The sequence below is a fragment of the Podarcis vaucheri genome (genome assembly GCF_965113315.1).
Source record: "Podarcis vaucheri genome assembly, chromosome: 9".
NCBI lineage: Eukaryota > Metazoa > Chordata > Lepidosauria > Squamata > Lacertidae > Podarcis > Podarcis vaucheri.
Window position 1 is genome coordinate 75,966,790 of NC_138767.1, and position 23,715 is coordinate 75,990,504.

Genomic DNA, 23,715 nt, shown 5'->3' on the forward strand with positions numbered 1-23,715 from the left:
CTTTAACCACCTTGATCTCCAGTACAAAAAATATGGTTAAAGTCCATTAAGGGTAACTAATCTGCGTTAAATAGTCCTGGCTCCTTGCCTCAAGCTCTTCACCGACACGGGGCCCAATTATATGGTGTTAATCATCATTCTACTGTCACTTCTCTTTTCTGAGCCTGCATGGATAGGAGGCATGGATGTTTTATTTATGTGTTATTTAAAACAACATTGATTAAAATTTCGTTTCCTTGGGTCAGGCAACAGAAAAGGGGGAATGAGCATGTCAGCCTGCTAATTATTTTCTTTGAGGAAGTGCCTTGCAGTCATATTTTAAGGGCCTAATCCTTGGCGTCTGTTTTGCTTAGCTCAGTGGTCCAGCCCCTCTCCCTGAAGATGGGAGATGGAGGTCAGGGAACAAAGGATGGCACAGGCATTGTCTTAATCTCCACCCTAAATATAATTGCTTCCTGATTCTTCCACACCTCCTTCCTTGGCCTGTTCTGGGAGATGGATTTTCCCAGGTGAAATTGCTTCCCATGTTTCAGTCGGCGGAGACAGGCTGGGGCCTGTGTCATTCCAGCTATGCATTAATAGACCTTCAAATAAGATTTCATAGCCTCAAATCAGATTATTTATATGGCTTGGGTTACTCCAGAGAGCAGAGATGGACGGATCATGGAAATGGAGAGGAGGAGGAGGTGGAGGAGGAGGAGGAGGAGGGTCACCGCAAAGGAGAGCTTTGCAAAATCGAACCAAATATCCCTGTAGACCAAAGTTGCTTTTTTTTTTTAAGTGGGAAATGTGAGGCAAATGCTAATTTTGCTGATGTGAAGATTGTCAGGAACAAACAAATAGGAGCCTGTGAGAAATCTGGGATAAGCATCCTTGTTGAGCATATTAAAACCAGCTACTGTAGCAAAAGAGACGCGGGTGGCGCTGTGGTCTAAACCACAGAGCCTAGGGCTTGCCAATCAGAAGGTTGGCAGTTCGAATCCCCACGACGGGTGAGCTCCCGTTGCTCGGTCCAAGCTTCTGCCAACCTAGCAGTTCAAAAGCACATCGAAGTGCAAGTAGATAAATAGGTACTGCTCCAGCTGGAAGGTAAACAGCGTCTTTGTGCGCTGCTCTGGTTCGCCAGAAGCGGCTTAGTCATGCTGGCCACATGACCTGGAAAAACTGTGTGCGGACAAATGTCGGCTCCCTCGGCCAGTAAAGCGAGATGAGCAGCGCAACCCCAGAGTTGTTCGCAACTGGACTTAACTGTCGGGGTCCTTTACCTTTACCTTTCACTGTAGTGAAATGGTGGCACAATATTTTGCTACCAACATGGGGGTTATGAGGATGGGGAAGTACACATGAGGATGTTGGAAAGGGGCTTGTGTGTGTTCATGCCCCTTCCGCCACCCCCATGCCTCCACATCCAGTACCACCACTGGCACCAGATTTCACCCCAAGTCTCTTGAGATCCCAGGGATGTACCTAGGAACATAGGAAGCTGCCTTATCCTAGTCATGGTTACCAACCATGATGGCTCGGCTCTGCTTCCACAGTTGCAGGCACCAATGTTTCTATCAGTTGCTGGAAACCTCAGGGTTCTCCAGGCCAGACTGCAATGCTGCAGTGGGTAGAATAGGCCAGTGCTGAGGCAACACACTCCCTCTTGCTCTCAGCTGTCCATGGTCCTGCAACTCTTGCTCTCAAGTAGTCCTGAGCCTGGAGTCTCTCATCTTGACATTGGCAAAGATGCTTAGAGGGATCTTCTGGCTTGTACGACCTCTAGGGACGGGGAGATGAAGTGCTTTATACATAAGTCATTATTATCAGTAAATGACAAATAGGAACACTAAGTGAAATTAATACTACTTCCTGATTATGATACAAAAGTCCCCAGTCTGCTTTTGCTTTGGCTGTTTGTGTGCTGGTCCTGGGGGGAGGTTACTGTGAGGCGTGGTCAGAGTCCGGTCCTGGGTCGAGGGTCTGGAGACTGTCCACCAAGGGCGAAGCGGGATCCAAAGCAAGAAGCCAGGCGTGGTTGGGAACTCTGGAAGAACAGGTCTGGGTGCTGGCAGAAACAGGTTTCCAACGACGTTGCTCCCGCAACCTGGGATTGGGCTGACTGGCCTTTATTTCCTCTGAGGCCAGGGGTGGTCCCGGCCCACAGGTGACCCGCCTCTCCTGGCCTTAAGGCGAGCACTCCTCCTCAGAGAACTTAGTTCCCTCCGCCTCTCTGCCCTGAGCCTCTGCAGCTCAGGAGAGGCTGGAGGGTTATTGGACCCAGGGGCAGCTTCACATTCCCCTGACAGAAGAAGAGAAGAAGAAGAGTTTGGATTTGATATCCTGCTTTATCACTACCCGGAGGAGTCTCAAAGTGGCTAACATTCTCCTTTCCCTTCCTCCCCCACAACAAACACTCTGTGAGGTGAGTGGGGCTGAGAGACTTCAGAGAAGTGTGACTGGGCCAAGGTCACCCAGCAGCTGCATGTGGAGGAGCGGAGACGCGAACCCGGTTCCCCAGATTACAAATCTACCGCTCTTAACCACTACACCACACTGGCTCTCAGGGCTGGGAGAGGCGCACCTGCCGGCAATGGGTCCTCAATCACCTCCGGAGCCAGAGTGGATACATCTGGTGTCTGCTCCTGAGGATCCGGCACAGGTGCAGGCGCTTCAGATTCAAGCCCCTGCCCCGGCTCAGCCAGCCCTGGAGGCGGGGACTCCTGTGCAGGCTGGGACTCCTCAGGTTCAGATTCTGAATCAGATTCCCAGGCCATCACAGTTTGTTTCACTTCTTTGTGTTTAAACCTGTTAATGGCAGCCAGCAAATGCACTGTGGTGTTCTCTATCATGTAGTTTCTTGGTAAATGCAAAATAGTAAGTGTTGAGGTGGCTATCCTATCATCCATCCCTGTTCTCCTCAGCACACGAGTTCTTAGAAATTGTTATCAGCCTCCCATATCTTCTCTCTGCTCCCAGGACTGTCCCATTTGCTAATGAAATCTTTGCACTCTCTTGTTACACTGCTGTTATGGTCTGTAATGATGCTGTTTAACCCTTGTCCCTCTGCCTAATGGGTTGTGAAGCCAGATCCCAAGTTGCCCATCCCTGTTCTCTTCTTATCGCTGCTCATTATCAGATGCATCAATCATTAATCGGATGGGGCAAAGGAGGAGAAAGGCAAGGCGTCTTCTGGGGAACCGGGGAACTGACCTTTGTATTCCACAACATTCACAAACAGGCCAAAGAAGCAAAGCCTTGGTCAGCCTTGACAGTGGCAACTTTTGAGGATCAGAAGAAGGTAGCCTGAGGTGGCCTGGATCAGGCCAATGGCTACTGTATTTTTTGCTCTATAAGACACACTTTTCCCCTCCTAAAAAGTAAGGGGAAATGTGTGTGCATCTTATGGAGCGAATGCAGGCTGCGCAGCTATCACTGAAGCCAGAACAGCAAGAGGGATCGCTGCATAGCGCTCCCTCTTGGTGTTCTGGCTTCTGGGATTCAGAATATTTTTTGTTCTTGTTTTCCTCCTCCAAAAACGAAGTGCGTCTTATGGGCTGGTGCATCTTATAGAGCGAAAAATACGGCAATCTAGTCCAGCTTCCTATTCTTACAGTGGCCAACCAGCTGCCTCAGTGGGAAAACTGCAAGCAGGATTCAAGCACAATAATCCTCTTCAGTAAGAGCATAATAAGAGCCTGATAAATCGGGCCCATGGTCCATCCAGTCCAGTATCCTGTTCTCAAAGTGGCTTCCTGTGGGAAGCCAGAAAGCAGGGTCCAGGCACCAGAGCCCTCTCTCCTCCTGTCGTTTCCAGAAACTGGTATTCAGAGGCAACTCTGGAGGCAGAGCAGAGCCGTCATTGCCAGTACTCACTGACAGCCGTCTGCTCCAGGAATTTGTCTAATCCTCTTTTAAAATCCTCTTGGCAGCCATCACCGCCTCCTGTGGGAGGGAGTTCCACAGTTTAGCCACGCAGTGTGTGTGTGAAGGAGCCCTTTCTTATGTCCTGAATCTTCCAGCATTCAGCTTCATTGGACGTCCACATTGCTCCTCTCCCAGCCTGGAAGCCTCACTCCCTTTCAATGTGGCTCACGTGTATTTCGCTGGCAGGCAGAGAAAGTGTAAAGCAATATTCCTCCATTTTCTGGGGCTGCTCTCATCCTTCCCTGTCACAAATGGGCTCTTTCCTCATTTACTCTGCCGTCGTTAGCCTGCATCCTGAGGTCTCCATCTGGTTTTAAGGGCACCCAGGGAACTATTGAGTTAGGGAAAGCTTACGTCGGTGATCAGTTCATCTTCATACCACCGAGCCCACTATTATTTTATGAGATCTCAAGAGAGGGATAAAGATGGCATGTTCCAACAACTGCTCATAAATCTCATGCGGGGAAATCTTCAATGTCACTGTGGGGCTCTGGGAAGTGTAACAGCTCCCTGCTTTGAGTATGTTAAGCAAAGGGGTTGACGGTGGAATGATCAGAGGAGGGGAGGGAGAATCACCTATTTCAAGAAGCCCATACATGCGTGTGTCTTGGGGGAGGAAGGGAAATAGGAGGGATTCATCGTTGAACACTGTTGCGTGGCGAGTTCCCGCGCCCCCCCCCAGTGAAAATAAAGACAAATGACACAATTATTTAAGGTTAATGGGCTAAATATGGTCACAGCTTTATTGGTTACAGGTGATGAGCGGTATTGGCTTAGGCATTGGTCCTAACAGACTATCCGGCGTCAGCCCGTCTGCTTGAAGTCCGGGAAGGGTTAACCACCAGTAGGGGGAGTCCTGCTGATGCACATCAACTAGGAACTCCCCCGGAGTCACCAATAGGGGGCGTGCCTTAGGCCCTCACCTTCATAGGCTTCGGACAGGGCCACGCCCCCCGGAATCCTTTATCAGACTACCCTACAAATTGTGGGGCAGGTGATGGCGCTTCCTCCCCTCTTCCATCTACAAAACAATACCAATACCAATGCCTAATTGCCAGTACCAAGAAAGTTGTGACGATCTGCTACGAGGTAGGCAGAAAACCAAGTGGCTGGTGCCAATTTGCCAAGTGGAAAAAAATCCTACCAGGTCCCTTAACGACGACCAACTGAGGTCCATAGCAAGGTCAAAGACGAAAACCTTAAAGGGTGGGAGGGTGGGAAACCGGAGCAGCTTGTAGGCGGGAAAAGAGGGAGATCCCCAGCCGCGCCTGCACTAAACAGGGCAGGCCCTGCCCCCCGAGCCAGCTGATTGGCTGTCCAGGGGATGACGCGGCCAGGGATTCCCTTAATCACGCAGAGGCTGAGAGCCAGCCACCGTGCGCGTGGTGGGGGTGTGCAGCCCGCAACACCACCTCATCTGAAGGTGGAAGTGGCTTTAGTGCACCAGTTTCAGACGTTTTAATTCAGCAAGCCAGAAGGACACCTGACGGTCTCATTTTAGAGTCTGGTCTTCATGGTCTTATGAGGACTGGCACTCAGTGGTTTCCCAATATTGGGGGTGGGGGTGGGGAATGTGACTGCCTCCTTGGTTCCATGAACTCATCTGCGGTACCCCCCACCTTACCCTATGAAAGGCAGTATTCGGAATAGCAGTGCATGGCCCAATAAGGAAGATAACAATAAGGCCTTAAATTTCAAAACAGTGGCAATTAATTGGACATTTCTTCATTAAAACTATTAAGTTTAACGAATTCAACAAAATGGATGATACCAGCTTTTCAAAGCTTGACACCTCCAGTTCCTCCTGCCGCCCCCTTGTCTCTTAGCAACCCCCAGGTAATCTCACCTCCCCACACCAGTGGGTGGCACCTCCCATTTTGGTTTAGGCAGTAACACCTCGCAATGTGATAAACCAGTGCTACTTCTTTTGGGGACCTCTGATGAATGGGGCCCTGAATGTCTGCTTAAGAGTCCTGATCTGATGGTGCCACTAAGCTCTGAATCCCAGTTTGTGGTGAGCAACAGCGGGAGAGATCTGTTGCCATTATGCTCGTGAGCTTCTGGAAGGTGTCTGATTGATCATGGGAGGAAACGGACAAGGCTTTGGGCCTGATCCAGCAGGATTCCTCTCATTATCTGACATCCCAAAGTAGCCCTGAGTGGCAAGCATTTCAACAATATAAAACACAAGAAAACATTCTAAAAACATTTAAAAGTGATGTTTGTATGTTCACCTAGAAATCCATTATGTCAGGGGTCCTCAAGCTTTTTCAGCAGGGGGCCGGTCCACTGTCCCTCAGACCTTGTGGGGGGGCTGGACTATATTTTGGGTAGAGAGAGAAAAAGAACGGTGGTGGAGGAACGATGAGCCGCACGTGAAAGGGCTCCGGAGAGGGGCTGCTTTAAATGGCGGCTCCTCGAGAGGGGCGCTCAGCGTCTTGCGAGCGGCAGGGACTGGCGGCAGCGGGACCATGAGCAGCACACAAAAGGGCTCTGGAGAGGGGCTGGCAGCAACAAAGCCCAGCCCCCTTCCTCCTCTAGGCAGGGCAGGGAGAAGCCAGGAGGAGGGAGGGAGGAGGCGCCGCAGCCGCTGCTGCCGTGTGAGGGAGAGGGAAAGAATGTGTGCACTGGCTATCCATGCGGCAATTCCTGGACTATCCATGCGCCGGATTTAGAAGGCAATTGGGCCTGATCCGGCCTGGGGGCCTTAGTTTGCTGACCCTTGTTGAACTAGGGAGTTTTGGTACCCTATCAGAATTATACATCCCAAATTGATGCAGGAATCCGTCCAAATCCCAGATCCTGACTTGGGTTGATCCAGGATTCAGCTGCATTGGGTTGAGAGAGGTTTAGATTGCCTTGGATCAGACTGGGTCCACCCAGAGTGTTCTGGAACTGTCAAAAGCAGGGCAAGGAGAGTGGGCACAGGTAGCCTTCCCCTCTCCCGTTGCTTATACATACAGGTGTGGGTGGGAAGGCAGGGGAGGAGGAGAGCTGCATCTGGTTGGATCAGGCCCCGAATCAGATTGGCAGGCCCATGGACATCCCTGGCCAGAAACACACACACACAAAGTCAACTGAAAATTATCCAAGAAGAACTTTCAATTTAATCGAGCAAAGCGCTGTGTTTGAAGGCAGCAAATTGAATCCATACAAAGTCAGGTCAGGTCCCAAAGCAATCATTGAGCAATGTTAGCTGTGACTTGAGTCCCATTGGTTTCAATGGGAACAATGTACAACCAGCTCAGTTTAGACCCAACCTATTTTGCAGCTAAACTTATCCCCTGCCCTTTGTAGGGGCGAAGTGGGAGAGCAGGAGCAGCCCTTGAAGATGAAATCTTTAGAACTGAGATACCCTAGGATGTCCTAATGAGAATGCCCTAATAATAGCTCAATTTCACACTGTAAATCTCTTTGAGAGCTTTGTTCAAGTGCATAAAAATTCTGAATCGATCTATATCCTTAAAAAAGAAGGTGATGCTGGCCGCAGAACTGTGATGCTGCTGATGTCATAAGCAGACAGTTGTGGTGGAATCCACACCAGGAAGATGCAGTTCTGAGGGTCACCTCACTGATGACTTTCAGCAAAGTTCTCCTTGGACTGACCTTTACAGAGGCTCCTTTGAAGCTAGGATGGAGTACGCCTTCTGTTTTAAAGAAAGGAAAGCAACAGTAATGATCCTTGGAGTCAGGCTTCATTCTGACATAGCAGTGCCCTAAGACTGTAGATAAAGAACTCCTAAACAAGAAACAAAAAATGTCTCAAGTAAAGAATGATGATCCTGAAGAGGAACCTCCTGCTCAGGAGGTGAGTTGCTGAACATTCACTGCCCTCTCCCCAAACACAGAAAAACATACCCTGGGATAACATCTCTAGTATGCAAAAAATAAAAAATAAAGTGTAGGTTGAAAAACCCCACAAAGTCAGCAGTATTACTGATGCACTGCTTGAATAGTTCATTTTGAAAAGGACTAAGTTCTAGTTCCAGTTCACCCCTCCAAAAAAGAACTATTTCTGTTCCAGTTCAATTCACTGCTCAATTTACAATTTGATTATGTGGTCTGCTGTATCCCCGCCCCAAACCTCCAGAATTCAAAGTTCAAAATAAACAACAAAAGGAGCATCACTTTTCAGGTAGCTAAAAATGGTCACTGTAATAGCTGCAGAGTTAAGTGTGATGAGACATCTGCAGGGCATCAGGTTAGGGGAAACTATCACATCTTCTCCCACAGTAGAAGGCCTCTGTCTTCTTTTGGGTGACCCCCTGCTGTGGCTAAAAGCCCAGAAGCAGCTACTAGATAGCCTTCACTGCCTCGTTTTAGTCTCAAAGCAGCTTTTCTCAGCTTGCTTGCTGAACTACAACTCCCAAATAGCTCCAGTCAGCATGGGCAAACATTTGGGATGATGGAAGTAGTGGACCAGGGGTCAGCAACCTTTTTCAGCCGTGGGCCTGTCCACCGTCAACAGACCATGTGGTGGGCCGGACTATATTTTGAAGATAAAAATGAACAAATTCCTATGCCCCACAAATAACCCAGAGATGCATTTTAAATAAAAGCACACATTCTACTCATGTAAAAACACCAGGCAGGCCCCACAAATAACCCAGAGATGCATTTTAAACAAAAGGACACATTCTACTCATGTAGATTCACTCTGATTTATGCACTTGAACAAAGCTCTCAAAGAGATTTACAGCATGAAATTGGGCTATTATTAGGGCATTCACGCTGATTCCCGGACCGTCCATGGGCCGGATTGAGAAGGTGATTGGAATGGTCAACTAGAGGGGTAGGCAACCCAGGCCTTAGGTTGCCTACCCCTCTAGTAGACCAAAACATCTAGGGGGCACCAGGTTGAGGAAGGCTGCTATAAAGACATGGCAGAGAAAAGGAATTTTATATCCTCACCCAATCGCTGGGACAGTGGATTGACAACCTTTGCTGAACCACACTTTTCTAATGGTAGCTGTTCTATGCAACTATATGGCCGGCCCGTCTTGTTGCATTGAGTAACTCCCTTGCTGATGTCTCCAGGTGCTTAACGCTCAGTAAGTCTTCTACACTCCAAGCCCAGGCCAGGAACTTCCCTCACAGTTATATTAGCTAGACCCAGGATGGGGAACTCCTGACCTTTCAGATGTTGTTGGACTCCAAACCCCATCAGCCCCGGCCTGCATGGCCAGAGACTCTGAGAGACTGTGATCCTCTCCCATCATCTCTGACCACTGGTCTCGTTGACTGGAGTTGTAGTCCAATGGATATCTGGAGGGCCACAGCTCCCCCCTTCATTCACTGCTTGGTGTGAACTGGGCAGAGTAAGACCAGTACCCATTTGTGAAACTGAGGATTTCTTTCTGTTTCTCTTGGTTTTTGAATTTTGGGTCTTTAGAAAAAAGGAGAGAGCACCAAATCCCGCATACGAAACCCATTCAGTTTCCTTTCCTGGGGAACAAAGAAGGTAGGTACAAGTTGCTGGATCCAAGCTTAGGAATGAAGTGTTGAGTACCCCAAGTCATATATGCCTGGTGTAGAGAAGCCCAGACCTGTGGGCCACATATGCCCTCCCCCCCCCCGCCAGCCTCTCTATCTGGCCTTTGGCTTTTCCCGAGACAGGTGTCCCTCTCCCCTGACCAAGCCACACTCTGTCCCTGCTCTCTGACTTCCTTGAGTGCTTTTCATCAGCTGTGATTTGTGCTTGAACTGCGACCATGACTGCTTTCAGGTATGCATTTGGGGCCTGGGTCATTGAGGGTTTTAAACACTGTTGCATCACTGCCTTGTAAAGAGACCAGAACAAATGCTCCGTAAAGACCGGGCATAATATCCCTAAATAAACATTGGAATATCCCATACCACACACCAGTACAGTCTCAACGATAGAGGTTGTTCAAGTTAACGTGCTTCCAAAATACTCCTAAATGATGATGATGATGATGATGATGATGATGATAATAATAATAATAATAAATTTTATTTATATCCCGCCCTCCCCAGCCGAAGCCGGGCTCAGGGCGGCTAACAACAATCAAATAATCAAACAGTCAAATAATCACACAATCTAAAAATATTTCATTATAAAAATTAATTAAATCAAATTGATGGCAACCAATTAAGCAAAGTTCTGTGCAGGTTGCCAGAGGAGGGAGTCAGGCTGCGCCCTGACCAAAGGCCTGGCGGAACAACTCTGTCTTGCAGGCCCTGCGGAAAGATGTCAAGTCCCGCAGGGCCCTAGTCTCTTGTGACAGAGCATTCCACCAGATTGGAGCCGCAGCCGAGAAGGCCCTGGCTCTAGTTGAGGCCAGCCTAACCTCTCTGAGGCCTGGGACCTTGAGGATGTTATTATTTGCAGACCGTAGGTTTCTCTGTGGGGCATACCAGGAGAGGCGGTCCCATAGGTATGAGGGTCCTAGGCCGTATAGGGCTTTAAAGGTTAAAACCAGCACCTTAAACCTGATCCTGTACTCCACCGGGAGCCAGTGCAGCTGGTATAGCACCGGGTGAATGTGATCTCGCAGCGAAGACCCCATAAGGAGTCTCGCCGCGGCATTCTGCACCCGCTGGAGTTTCTGGGTCAGTCTCAAGGGCAGCCCCACGTAGAGCAAGTTACAATAATCCAGTCTGGAGGTGACCGTCGCATGGATCACAGTGGCTAGGTCAGGGCGAGAGAGATAAGGGGCCAACTGCTTAGCTTGGCGGAGATGAAAAAATGCCGCCTTTGTTATAGCTGTAATCTGCACCTCCATAGAGAGGGAGGTATCGAAGATTACACCCAAACTCTTAACGGACGATGCTGGCACTAATTGCACCCCCGCAAGAGATGGGAGTTGCCCCCTCGATCCCATATCGTCCCGTCCCAGCCAGAGGACCTCTGTCTTCGAAGGATTTAACTTCAACCGGCTCCCACGTAACCATCCAGCCACAACTTCCAGACATCTGGTCAGTGTGTCTGGGGCCGAGTCAGGATGGCCATCCATCAACAGATAGAGTTGGGTGTCATCGGCATACTGATGGCAGCCCAGCCCAAAACTCCGGACAAGCTGGGCGAGGGGGCGCATAAAGATGTTAAAAAGCATCGGGGAGAGAATTGCACCCTGAGGCACTCCACACACCAAGGAGTGGCGCGATGACAATTCCCCCCCAAGCGCCACCCTCTGTCCCCGACCAGAGAGAAACGAGCGCAGCCATTGAAGGACTGTGCCCTGGATCCCCACGTCGGCAAGGCGGTGGTCCAGGAGTTCGTGATCGACCATGTTGAAGGCTGCTGACAGATCTAGAAGAATCAGCAGCCCCGACCCGCCTCGATCCAGCTGCCTGCGGAGATCATCTGTTAGGGCGACCAGAGCCGTCTCGGTCCCATGACCAGCGCGGAAGCCGGACTGGAATGGATCCAAAGCAGATGATGACCTTGCATAGTCTCCACACACAAACACACATATATAATTAGTTGTATTTATTGATTTGGGGGTTTCTTTCCCCCTTAACCTTGCTTAAATGCAGTACATGAATTCAAAGATTTCTGTGCTTAAAATACTGTAGTTTCCCCATGTTTCCTCTAATAACTTTTGTACTTGACCAGGAGGAAATGCTGAAGCAGTGATACTGATGTAGAATAGAATGTCCCTATTTGCACCTGAGGTATGTTGGAGGCTAGACAGGTGAAAGACCTGAGTGCCTGCAATCCCCAGTGACTGGCATTTGGAACCATTGCTGCCTCCAGCTGTGGAGCCGGAGCAGAGCCACTGTGGCTAGCAGCCCTCAATAGCCCCGACGCTCCCATTCATCCCTGGAAGATTTCTCTGCTTGCCGCCAGCCCAGATCTGTAGCCAAAAAGCCGTTAGTCACAGGCTGTTGCCTCTTGTGATTACTTTCACTTTGATTCCCATCACAGGATGATTACGGCATTCGGGAGAGGGGAGCTTTGCACTTAACCTCTCGTTTTCTTTGCTCAGCCCTCAAGAGGCCCGGTGGGAATAGCACAGGCCCAGACTGGCTGCCAGGATGACATGGGAGAGGGAGAGGGAGGGAAGGTGCAGGAAGCAAGGCTGACAAGGTGAGGGGTGGGGGCGCTGGGTAATGTCAGCATGTGGAAGAGGAGAGTGAGCTCAGACAGCAGCGCATGGCAGAGGGAGCAGGATGCTCCATGTCAAGCCAGCTTAGGCTAGGGCCTTCGCCAATCGGTGTGCAAATTCTGTGATTGTTGTGGCGGTTGGAAGCCCATGTATACATCCTAGGACCCTCGTACCTACGGGACCGCCTCTCCTGGTATGTCCCACGGAGGACCTTACGGTCTTCAAAGAAAAAGATCTGGGAGGTCCCGGGCCACAGAGAGGTTAGAATGGCCTCAACCAGAGCCAGGGCTTTTTCAGCCATGGCCCCGATCTGGCAGAACGCTCTGTCACAAGAGACTAGGGCCCTGCAGGATTTGACATCTTTCCGCAGGGCCTGCAAGACGGAGCTGTTCTGCTAGGCCTTTGGCCAAGGCACAGTCTGACCCCCTCCTTTGGAGATCCTCATAGAACTCTGGCCCAGTGGTTGCCATTAATTTGATTTTGAATTGATTTTAGAATATTGATTTTAGAATACTTTTTATTGTTGTTAGCCGCTCTGAGCCCATCTTCGGCTGGGGAGGGAGGGATATAAATAAAATTATTATTATTATTATTATTATTATTATTATTATTATTATTATTATTATTATTATTATTAGCGCTATCTAGAGCATAAGAACAGCCTGCTGGATCAGACCAATGGCCCATCTAGGTCATCATCCTGTTCTCACAGTAGCCAAGCAGATGCCCTTTAGGGCAGTGGTGGAGCTTCATGCTCTGGCACCGGGGGGGGGGCGGAGAGGAGGCGTGGGCGTGGCTGTTGCGCATCCTGGGGGTGTGGCATGCTGCCTGCTGGGGCGTGGCGCGCCACCTGTGTGGGGCATGGCACCCAGCACAGGCAGGGGGCAGCCGCGATGGCACCCCACCAGGATCGCGCTGCTGGGGGCAGTGCGCTCTCCCTGACCCCTTTTCCTCCGCCAGTGCCTTTGGGGAACCTACATGCTGAACATAACCACAAGAGCTCCCCTCTCCATCCTTTCCAGCAACTGACATTCAGAAGCCTTGCTGCCCTTGACTGTGGAGGCAGAGGAGAGCCAACCTGGCCAGCAGCCGCTGAGAACCCTCTCCTCCTCCCTGAATCTTTCTAACCCTCTTTTAAAGCCATCTCGGTCGGTGGTCATTGCTTCCTCCGGTGGGAGGGTGTTCCCTAGCTGAATTATGTGTTGTGCGAAAAAGTACTTTCTTTTGTCTGCCTTGAACATTCAGCTTCAATTAGATGCCCACTGGCTTTTGGAGAGTCAGTGCTAGACAGTGCTAGAGTGTTAGACTGTGACTTGGGAGGTAAAGGTAAAGGGGCCCCTGACTATTAGGTCCAGTCGTGGCCGACTCTGGGGTTGCGGCGCTCATCTCACTTTATTGGCCGAGGGAGCCGGCGTACAGCTTCCTGGTCATGTGGCCAGCAGGACTAAGCCACTTCTGGTGAACCAGAGCAGCGCGCAGAAATGCTGTTTACCTTCCCGCCAGAGTGGTACCTATTTATCTACTTGCACTTCAAACTGCTAGGTTGGCAGGAGCAGGGACCGAGCAACGGGAGCTCACCCCGTCACGGTGATTCGAACCGCCGACCTTCTGATCGGCAGGCCCTAGGCTCTGTGGTTTAACCCACAGCGCCACCCGCGTCCCGTGACTTGGGAGACCTGGGTTCAAATCCCTACTCAGCCATGAAGCTCACTAGGTAGTAGCATTGGACCAGTCCCAAGAGTAACCTTGGTGGGAGTGGGGGGGATTTGCAAGGCAAAGTTTTGTCCCCATTGTTATTTAACATCTATTTGAAGATGTTGGGAGCGAGCACTTATTTGTGGTTTGGGAACATGGTGCTACTAGCACACTGGTGAATGTTCTGGCATTTTATGAGGTGGTGGGAGTGCTTTTTTTGGGGGTACTCAAATGTACGCAATACTGGCATCTATTTTTTGTTGTTAAAACGTGTAGCACTTGCTGTAACAACTTAATGATGAGTACAGGCACCTATTTTTCTAGGAAAAAAAGCACTGGATGGTGGTATATAAATAATTTTAGAAATAGATAGATAGATAGATAGATAGATAGATAGATAGATAGATAGATAGATATAGATTACAGAGTTGCTTTGCCAGATAATGAGCTGAGCTCAGAGCCACATAGTCACCACTGCAGTTCAGTTGGGTCAACTGTGTGTCACTTAGAACAGCGGTTCCCAAACTTTTTTGGGCCCCCTTCCTCTTGGTTCCATAAGTTCATCCCCAGAGCCCCCTATCCTATAAAAACATTATTCAGAATTAGGTAGGGTGGCCATATTTCAAAAAGTAAAATTCCCGACACCTGCAACGCTGTTGGGCTTTTTAAGGAAGGCCCCAGAATTGTTGAGCTGCTTTGGGGAAACCTCAAATGCGGGTGGCGCTGTGGGTTAAACCACAGAACCTAGGGCTTGCCAATGAGAAGGTTGATGGTTCGAATCCCCGCGACGGGGTGAGCTCCCATTGCTCGGTCCCTGCTCCTGCCACCCTAGCAGTTCAAAAGCACGAAGTGTAAGTAGATAAATAGGTACCACTCTGGCGGGAAGGTAAACAGCGTTTCCGTGCGCTGCTCTGGTTCGCCAGAAGCGGCTTAGTCATGCTGGCCACATGACCCGGAAGCTGTACGCCGGCTCCCTCGGCCAATAAAGCGAGATGAGCGCCGCAACCTCAGAGTTGGCCATGACTGGACCCAATGGTCAGGGGTCCCTTTACCCCCCCCCAAATGGTGATTTTAAGGTTTTGAAGCTGTTTCTGCTGCTTTTTCCATCGCTTTGCCATACACCCAGGTTTTCCCTGCCATATTGCCAATTTGGACATTTTTCTAAAACCCAATTCAAACGATTTAGTTTAACTAATTCACGAAGGTGGATGAGTGTGATCCAGCGATGCCAGCTTTTCAAAACCTGATAGTCATTTACACCTCCAGTGCCCCACTGCTGCCCCCTTGCCTCTTACTGCCCCCTTCGCAGGTTATTCCGCCGCCCACTTTGGGAACCACTGACTTAGGAGGAAATGTAGCAAAGCCTCCTCCTGCAGACTCCTGCGAAATAGAGCATTGACTTTACCAGCTCTTTCCCAGGGCTCATCCAGACTTCCACTTGTCCTTGGCTCCGGGAGATTTTCCGCTTCTTCCATGCTTTTCAGGCACGGGTCTGAGCAGTTTTTCATTTGGCTTGCAGATTTCCCTGGGGAAGCACACTGTTTACCACTGAATCAAAAGAGACATCAATCCGCAGAAAAACCGATTGACGTTTGGTCCGATTCAGTGGTAAATGGTGGGTTTTCCCTTGGGAAAGCAGTGGGATGTGTCGGTGAGCCCACAGTGTCACAATGTTAATTGTTCATTTTAGGTCTCTCTGTAGCTCCCTCCCCACTGGTCCATCTTTAATATTTCTGACTTCCTTACCCACAATAGCACTCTTCTGCACATTTCAATTTTGGGAATTGCTATTTTTCTTTTACCCACAGGGACGCGGGTGGCGCTGTGGGTAAAAGCCTCAGCGCCTAGGGCTTGCCGATCGAAAGGTCGGCAGTTCGAATCCCCGCGGCGGGGTGCGCTCCCGTTGTTCAGTCCCAGCGCCTGCCAACCTAGCAGTTCGAAAGCACCCCCGGGTGCAAGTAGATAAATAGGTACCGCCTACTAGCGGGAAGGTAAACGGCGTTTCCGTGTGCGGCTCTGGCTCGCCAGAGCAGCGATGTCATGCTGGCCACGTGACCCGGAAGTGTCTCCGGACAGCGCTGGCCCCCGGCCTCTTGAGTGAGATGGGCGCACAACCCCAGAGTCTGTCAAGACTGGCCCGTACGGGCAGGGGTACCTTTACCTTTATTTTTCTTTTTATCTTTTATTTATTCCCCACCCTCCAACATAAATAGGATCTCAGACATTTTTTAAAAACCACATAGGTATTACTCACAAAACTTGGAATAATGCTTGTTACGGGGCAGCTGGTGCGGATGATCCAACATCCTGGAAACCGACAGCCTCCCCTAGTGACTCACTGGAGTTCTCAGCAAGCTTTGTTCAAGAATGAGGCAACTGGTAAGAATTTACAAAGGAAAAAGGAACAAGCACCAAGGAGGAGAGCAGTGAGGGCAGGGCTTGCAATCTCATACATGCCTACTCAGGCTGTAGGGATTGGGCAAGAAATTCAAGTAATTTCACATTTTATTCGTTTATAAAAGGATGGATGGGTGGATGGATAATATAGATATAAGCCACCATCTCATAAAATATCAGGGCACTATATACTCATAACACTAAAACTAATAGACAGTCAATGAAGCTGAATGTTGGAATATTCAGGACTAAGCCACTGAGCCTAGGGCTTGCCGATCAGAAGTTCAGCGGTTCGAATCCCTACGACGGGGTGAGCTCCCGTTGCTCGGTCCCTGCTCCTGCCAACCTAGCAGTTCGAAAGGACGTCAAAGTGCAAGTAGATAAATAGGTACTACTCTGGTGGGAAGGTAAACGCTGTTTCTGTGCGCTGCTCCGGTTTTGCCAGAAGCATCTTAGTCATGCTGGCCACGTGACCCAGAAAAACTGTCTGCGGACAAACGTCGTCTCCCTCGGCCAGTAAAGCAAGATGAGTGCAACCCCAGAGTCGTTCGCAACTGGACTTAACTGTCAGGGGTCCTTTACCTTTAAAGAAAGGACACACAGTTATACTGTGGAACTCACTCCAACCAGAGGCAGCGATGGCCACCTACTGGAATGGCTTTTAAAGAGGATTAGACAAATTCTTGGAAGAGAGGGCTATGGATGGCTACTACCCATGTCCTGCCTCTACGGTCTGAGACAGAAATGATTCTGAATCCCAGTTCCTTGAAACCTCAGGAGTGGTGAGTTGCTCTTGTGCTCAAATCCTGCTTCTGGGATTCCCACAGGGATCTGGTCAGCCACTGGACTACTGGAGGGTGACTTTGGGACTGTCTGATTGGTCCACAGGAGCCACCCAATCCAGCTCCAGGTGGAAGTGAATCCGCAAAGTCCAGGTGTTCCAACCAGAGGCAGGAACCTCACCTTGCATACCCTCCAACATTTATTCGATGAAAATAGGGACGTCCCATTCCATAATGATCATTTTACTATATATACCCCACACATCTGATTGGGTTGCCCCAGCCACTCTGGGTGGCTTCCAACATATATAAAAACACAATAAAACATTAAACATTTTAAAAAACCTTCCCTATACAGGATTGCTTTCAGGTGGCTCAGGAGTTGGATAACTCCATACCCTCCAACATTTCTCCATTGAAAATAGGAGTGTCTCCACCCCCATCGTTCAGCCCAGACACTGAGGTCAAGCGCTGAGGTCCTTCTGGCGGTTCCCTCACTGTGAGAAGCCAAGCTACAGGGAACCAGGCAGAGGGCCTTCTCGGTAGTGGCGCCCGCCCTGTGGAACGCCCTTCCAGCAGATGTCAAGGCAATAAACAACTATTTTACTTTTAAAAGACAGCTGAAGACAACAGGATTCCCTGTTTAGGGAAGTTTTTAATGTCTGATGCTGTATTATTTTTAATATTTGGTTGGAAGTCACCCAGAGTGGCTGGGGAAACCCAGCCAGATGGACGGGGTATAAATTTATTATTATTATTATTATTATTATTATTATTATTATTATTACACCTGGACTGACATTTGACCATTTGGACTATCTGACTACTCTCTAGGGTTGCCCTTTTAGGGCACTTTAGGGCACTATTAGGACTTACCTCTGGATATGTCAGGACACTTGCTTTTGCACAGTAGGTTGGGGGTTCAGGGCCTGTTCCTGTTTTGCCTGGCAAAGGTAGCCACCCCGCTTTGTGAGCTGTCACAGTTCGGTTGTTCTGGTGCCACAATCTTTGCATGCTACTTGCAGATGGGCGGGCAGATGCACCAAGTTGCTGAGGGAGGCTTGTTTTCCTAAGCCGGGCTGGCACCGGCAGCCTTGGGGTTCATCTGTTGGCGAGATCACGTTTGTGATATGTGACATGTGCTTTTCTTTCTTTCCTCTTAACAGAGCGGGGGGGGGGGGAGACATTCCAGGCTCATTGTAAAAGAGAGCAGCCCTCTTTCTTGTGTCCCGGAGGGCAGAGTTAATTGCATTAAGACATTGCTGAACTGGTCAAATGAAATAACGCAGAACCTAAAGGGCGCTTTCTGTAGAGTCGAGAATGCCCTCCGTGGACTAGCCTGCTCATTACCCGCACTGTAGCCCCAGACAAAGCGGCGCTTTGTCCTGGATCTTAGGCAAGTATTTGAGTTTTGCCTTGGTGAAGTCAAGCAGCAGAGCAGGTATCAGGGATCTGCATCACTGGGCAGCTACCAAGGCTCAAACGCTAGTGGAGGGCGGCAGAGGTGCCAACTTCAATGAAATATGGGGAGGTGGGGTCAGGTAAGCCCTACCCTGCATAATCAAACACATTGCATGTTGCACAATCACCATTTGAATGGCAATGCCCATCAATTGGGGGAGGGGGGCGGTGGCACCGTCAGATATTTTATTAAAGGTAAAGGGTAAAGGGACCCCTGACCATTAGGTCCAGTCGTGGCCAACTCTGGGGTTGCGGTGCTCATCTCACTTTACTGGCCGAGGGAGCTGTTGCAGCTTCCGGGTCATGTGGCAAGCATGACTAAGCTGCTTCTGGTGAACCAGAGCAGCACATGGAAATGGCGTTTACCTTCCCGCCAGAGTGGTACCTATTTATCTACTTGCCCTTTGACGTGCTTTCAAACTGCTAGGTGGGCAGGAGCAGGGACTGAGCAACGGGAGCTCACCCTGTTGCGGGGATTCGAACTGCCGACCATCTGATCGGCAAGTCCTAGGCTCTGTGGTTTAACCCACAGCGCCACCCGCCTCCAGATATTTTATTGGGAGGGGCCAAAGACCCCTTGGGCCCTCGGAGTTTAAAGGTCAGCACCAACACTTTTAATTGTGCTCGGAAACATACTGGGAGCCTGTGTAGGTCTTTCATTCTGGATTAGTTGTAGTTTCCAGGTCACCTTCAAAGGTAGCCCCACATAGAGCGCATTGCAGTAGTCCAAGCGAGAGATAACTAGAGCATGTGCTACTTTGGCTAGACAGTCTGTGGGCATGTTGGGTTTCAGCCTGTGTACCAGATGGAGCTGATAGACAGCTGCCCTGGACACAGAATTGACCTGCATCTCCATGGACAGCTGGGAGTCCAGAATGACTCCCAGGCTGCACACCTGGTCCTTCAGGGGCACAGTTACCCCATTCAGGACCAGGGAGTCCTCCACTGCTTCCACAGTTTCCACAGTTGGAGGCAGGAATGTTTCTGAATACTAGTTGCTGGAAACCACAGGAGCAGAGAAAACGCTTGTGCTTGTGTCTTGCTTGTGGGTTTCCCACAGGTAAGTGTTCAGGCAGACAATGAGGACAGGATGATGGGCTAGATGGGTCCCTGGTCTGATCCAGCAGACCCTCATTATGTTCTTAAAACGCCTCCACCCAAAGGACCTCTCCCCAGATTTCTTTGCTCTTATTATCACTTGCGCCTTGCAGCCGCTGAGGTGTGTAACAACCTTTCTCTCTCTCCTCCTCCTCCCCCCCCCCCCCGCCGACCTGCAAGGTTTTGATTGGTGGGGGTGCAGGTGGCATCTCTGCGTGCTCCAAAGAACTTCTGGCTCTTTGAATTAGAGGAGGAAGGCTTTGCAAGGCTCTTGGGATGTTGCTTGTCGATGAAGCCAGATGAGGTGCTAATGAAAAGATGATTGAAAGGGTCTTCTGCTGCCTTTCATTTGCAAGTCAAGGAGGCCAGAGATTTAACTCTTGCTTCTGCCGTCCTCTGGTATATTTGCACAGAGGTGCTTTAGGGGTTTTGTTGCTAAAGCAGGTCTTAAGATGAAGCAAGATTGAGCCATTAATGCCTTCAACACATCCTCTCTACCCTAGTTTCCAACCAGAATTGGCTCCAAAAGCCACATGTCATTAGCAGTCAAAAGCCTGGATGGCAAACCTTTTTTCTGCCCGAGTGGTGCATGAGGGCATTGGGTATGTGGAGCCTGGTAAAGAGGAGACTTTTTATCTTTTCCATTCCTCATCAGGCTTGGCTTCCAGGCCCTTGAACACCTTGGTTGCCCTCCTCTGCACATGTTCCAACTTGTCAATATCCTTCTTAAATTTTGGTGCCCAGAACTGGACACTGTATTCCAAGCGTGGTCTGACCGAGGCAGAATAGAGTGGTTCTTTTACCTCCCTTGATCTATACTTCTGTTGATGCGGCCCAGAAGTGCATTCACTTTTTTTTGCATCACGCTTTTGAGTCATACAGGGGCGTAGCGAGGGGTGGGTGGTGTGTGTGGTCCGCCCTGGATGTCCCCACTGAGGGGGGGGTGACAAAATGGTGGGCGGCACTCACCTCGGGCCTGCAGCACGCCCAAGCCACACGTCTCTCCTGGGAGTGACGCGGTGGCTTGAGCGCTCGCAGGCTCCGCACTGCCCCAAACAGTCTGCTCGTTGCCTCCCCCTTAGCTGTAGGGTGGCTGAGTGGGAGGAGGCAGGCAGAGCGTCCTGCCCTGGCTTGCTCCATCCCGCAGGTGGCTGGCCCCGCCCCCGGGTGCAGGGAATTCACGCCGCCCCAGGCGCCCAATCGACTTGCTCCGCTGCTGGACTCATGTTAAGCTTGTGGTCCACTAAGACCCCTAGATGCTTTTCACACGTACCGCTGGCAAGCCAGGTGTCCCCCATCTTATATTTGTGCAGCTGGTTATTCCTGTTTAAGTACAGAACCTTACATTTGTTCCTATTGAAATTCATTCTGTCATTTTGGGCCCAGTTCTCCAATCTGAGTTCCAGAGTTTAACTACCAGCTGCTTTGCTGCCACATTCTGCAGCGGATGTCGTCAGACAAACCTCCGTTCTGCTGAGTTGGTGGTTCTTCTGCTTCCCCTGGGCAGGTGAAGGAAGATCCTGCAGAGCTAGGAACGTTGACTTCCAGACCCAACGCCTTGCACTTGGCTAATCCTGAGATGGAATCAATTGAGGTCACACTGCATGGGGCCAGCAATCTTCCCTCCACCAAGAAGGGCAACGTACCCAGTCCCTATGTCATCGTGTGAGTATCTTTTCTGACTCTATCTTTTGCTGTTTTCTTGAGTGCAAGGAGATGATGTCAATTTGGGGAGACGTGTCATGGTCACAGGCAGTGCTTCTTTTATAAAAAAATGTTTAGGGGTACTCTCATTTTGGCTGCTCCTTGCCCCCTCCCTCCCAACCCCCAGATGACGGACTTGAGGTGGTGCTGAGAGGACGGGTAGGCCCCTGGCAAAGGAGGCGATGGGGTCGGCTTGAGCGAGGAGGGGCAAGTGCTCACCGGCTGTCTCTAGCCCGGCAAGAGGAGGAAGAGGAGCAGCACCGTCGCCTCCACTGTGGCCACCCCAGACTCCCCTCTCTGGGCACTGGAGAATGATGGAGCTCCAGTCTGCGCTGCTACTGCAGAGACAGCTAGCCTATTGGTCCATCAGTCGGTCAGTTGGGGCTGTTAGAATTCCTGCTCCATGATTGCAGTCATAGGATTGTTGTCTATCACATGACGGTGTATGTTTTGACTCCACAGAGTGGGAAGTGACGGAGACAGGATATTTGTGTTACTGTGTTCCATGAAGTGAGACTATTGTCCTTTGTTCATTTTTTACTGTCTGATGCTAGAGAGAGGGGGGGCCATGTTGCAGTGCTCCATGTGTGTTTATATGTAAATAAAGTAGATTAGCCAAAATGCTGAGTTGCTGAGGTCTGTTACGAAAGCTGCAAAGACTCTGCGGATCCTTAAGTGAGCCGATGTCTGCTGGCATTGGTCGCTGTGATGTTTGGGCAGAAGAAAGCTTTTGAAGCTCTTGAACGATCGACCAGGAGGGAAGAGAACATGCCAGTCAGGCATGTGTCTCTGCCAGGGTCCTACTCAAGAGTAGGACGAGCTCCTGACAGGGGCAACACAAAATGTTTAGGGGTACACGTCCCCCTGCGTCCCATCCCCCCAGAGAAAAAGCACTGGTCGCAGGAAAGTTTCCCTGGGTTAGGAGTGTACTGCTTCACAGAAGACCTGTGTCAGGATTGGAGAACCATTGTATGAATGTCATTGCTTATGTAGCCGCAATGGCACCACCTGTGTACAAGAGTGAGGCAACAGCAGGCTAAAGGGGAGGGAAAGGAGACTGGGTGAGAGGGGAAATGAAATGGAGGTACCTTGGAAAAGGGCATGGGTGCAACATTTTGCTGCAGTTCCCACTTGTAAATAAACTGATGAAGAAGACGGAAGGAGTAGAGGCAATTGTGACACACAAACCACCCACTCTACTCTTTGAATTCAAATACTTACTTCTGTAGGTGATTGCATCCTTCACCACAGGCTTGTGATATCTTCTACAATTGGTGGGTGAGAGACCAAGGCAGCGTTTCCAGCATTTTAAACTTTGAATGGAATAAATAAAACAGAGCGGCATCTTGACGCCCTGAGTTATCCAGCCTTGTGTATAATAGATGCATCCTGGGACTCAATTAAAGGCCTCTGACTTTGGTATGGCAGACTAATTGAAAGGGCATCACTGAGTTGTTTTGAATTCTGAGTGTCTGAATCATGAGCAGGGTTATTTATTATTATTACTAAAAAAAGAGGCTTGGAATATAGAATCCCCCTCCTGCAAGGGAAGCAAAGGTGCTCACGGTGTGCTTAGTGTCTTGGCAAACAAGGTTTGATGTTTGGGGGAGGATATTTAGCATCCCTGAATCCCAGATCTCAGCACTGGTAGGCACAGCTGTGCATATTCCATAATTCCAGCACCAAACCTTGCAAACACAGAATTTTGTATTTGGTTCTGAGCTCCTGACAGTTGCAGTTTGCATTTCTGGACCTTAACCCTGCATTTAAAAGAGGCTATTAAGAATTAAAGGCCAACCACTATGTGGCTCTATGTGCTCTATGAACATGTCAGCTTTAAAATAAAGCTGGGATCATATTGTTTTATTTGCTTAAATAAAATAATCCACAAGTTGCATTCCCCCGCTCATTTGATCATCTGCACTAGAGTTCTTAACCCTTTTCTGAATGAAGGGGGTGGGAATAAATAAGAGCTGGCCAAACAAGAGGTGTCAACAGCAGGATATCTGCTAGCCCTACTCACTCAATGTACTTACATTTCTATTTCATAAAATTTATATACCACTTGCCTGTAAAAAAAGAAAAAACCCTTAAAGTGGTTTACAAAAAAGAGAAAGCAATAAAATCACCAATAAGAAAAATTAACAATAATTTTAGACTTACAGAAAGTTAAAATTACAGACTAAAAACAGATTAAAACTTGCATCAACTTTCCTTTTTAAAATAAAATTTCTTTTTTAACAGTAATACTAATACAAATAGAAATTTGCACCCATCCCCGAGACCATTATTTATCATAATTATCCAACTTTCCAAAAAAATTACCCTTCTTCGGATGGCATGACCCCTTTCTGTTTTAACAATACAAATACCACCCATATTTCTCAAAGTCATTTCTCTTCCATATTTTGCTTCTTACTTTGATAGAGCACGTTAATTTATCATTAATTGCTATATCCCACACTTCTTTATACCATTCTTCTATTTGAAATCCTCCTTGCTTTTCCCATTTCCTAGCTATGATCATTCTTGCCGTTGTCAGCAAGTAAAACGTGCATCAACTTTCTAAGCATCTGGGTAAGGTAAAGGTAAAGGGA

The 23,715-nt window shown here is 49.3% G+C and overlaps 1 protein-coding gene across 3 annotated transcripts in view; it reads left to right on the forward strand.

The window, feature by feature from the left end:
* The first annotated feature begins 7,440 nt into the window (after window positions 1-7,440).
* CCDC33 (coiled-coil domain containing 33) overlaps window positions 7,441-23,715 on the forward strand; it is a 154,042-nt gene continuing 137,767 nt past the window's right edge. For 2 of the 3 annotated variants that reach the window (XM_082237375.1, XM_082237374.1), the window contains exons 1-3: window positions 7,441-7,717; window positions 9,302-9,370; window positions 20,922-21,079. In XM_082237375.1, coding sequence (XP_082093501.1) covers window positions 7,667-7,717; window positions 9,302-9,370; window positions 20,922-21,079 — 278 coding nt within the window. In that variant the 5' untranslated portion in view covers window positions 7,441-7,666. The remainder of the gene's footprint in view (window positions 7,718-9,301; window positions 9,371-20,921; window positions 21,080-23,715) is intronic. The other variant, XM_082237376.1, reaches the window with a different exon arrangement.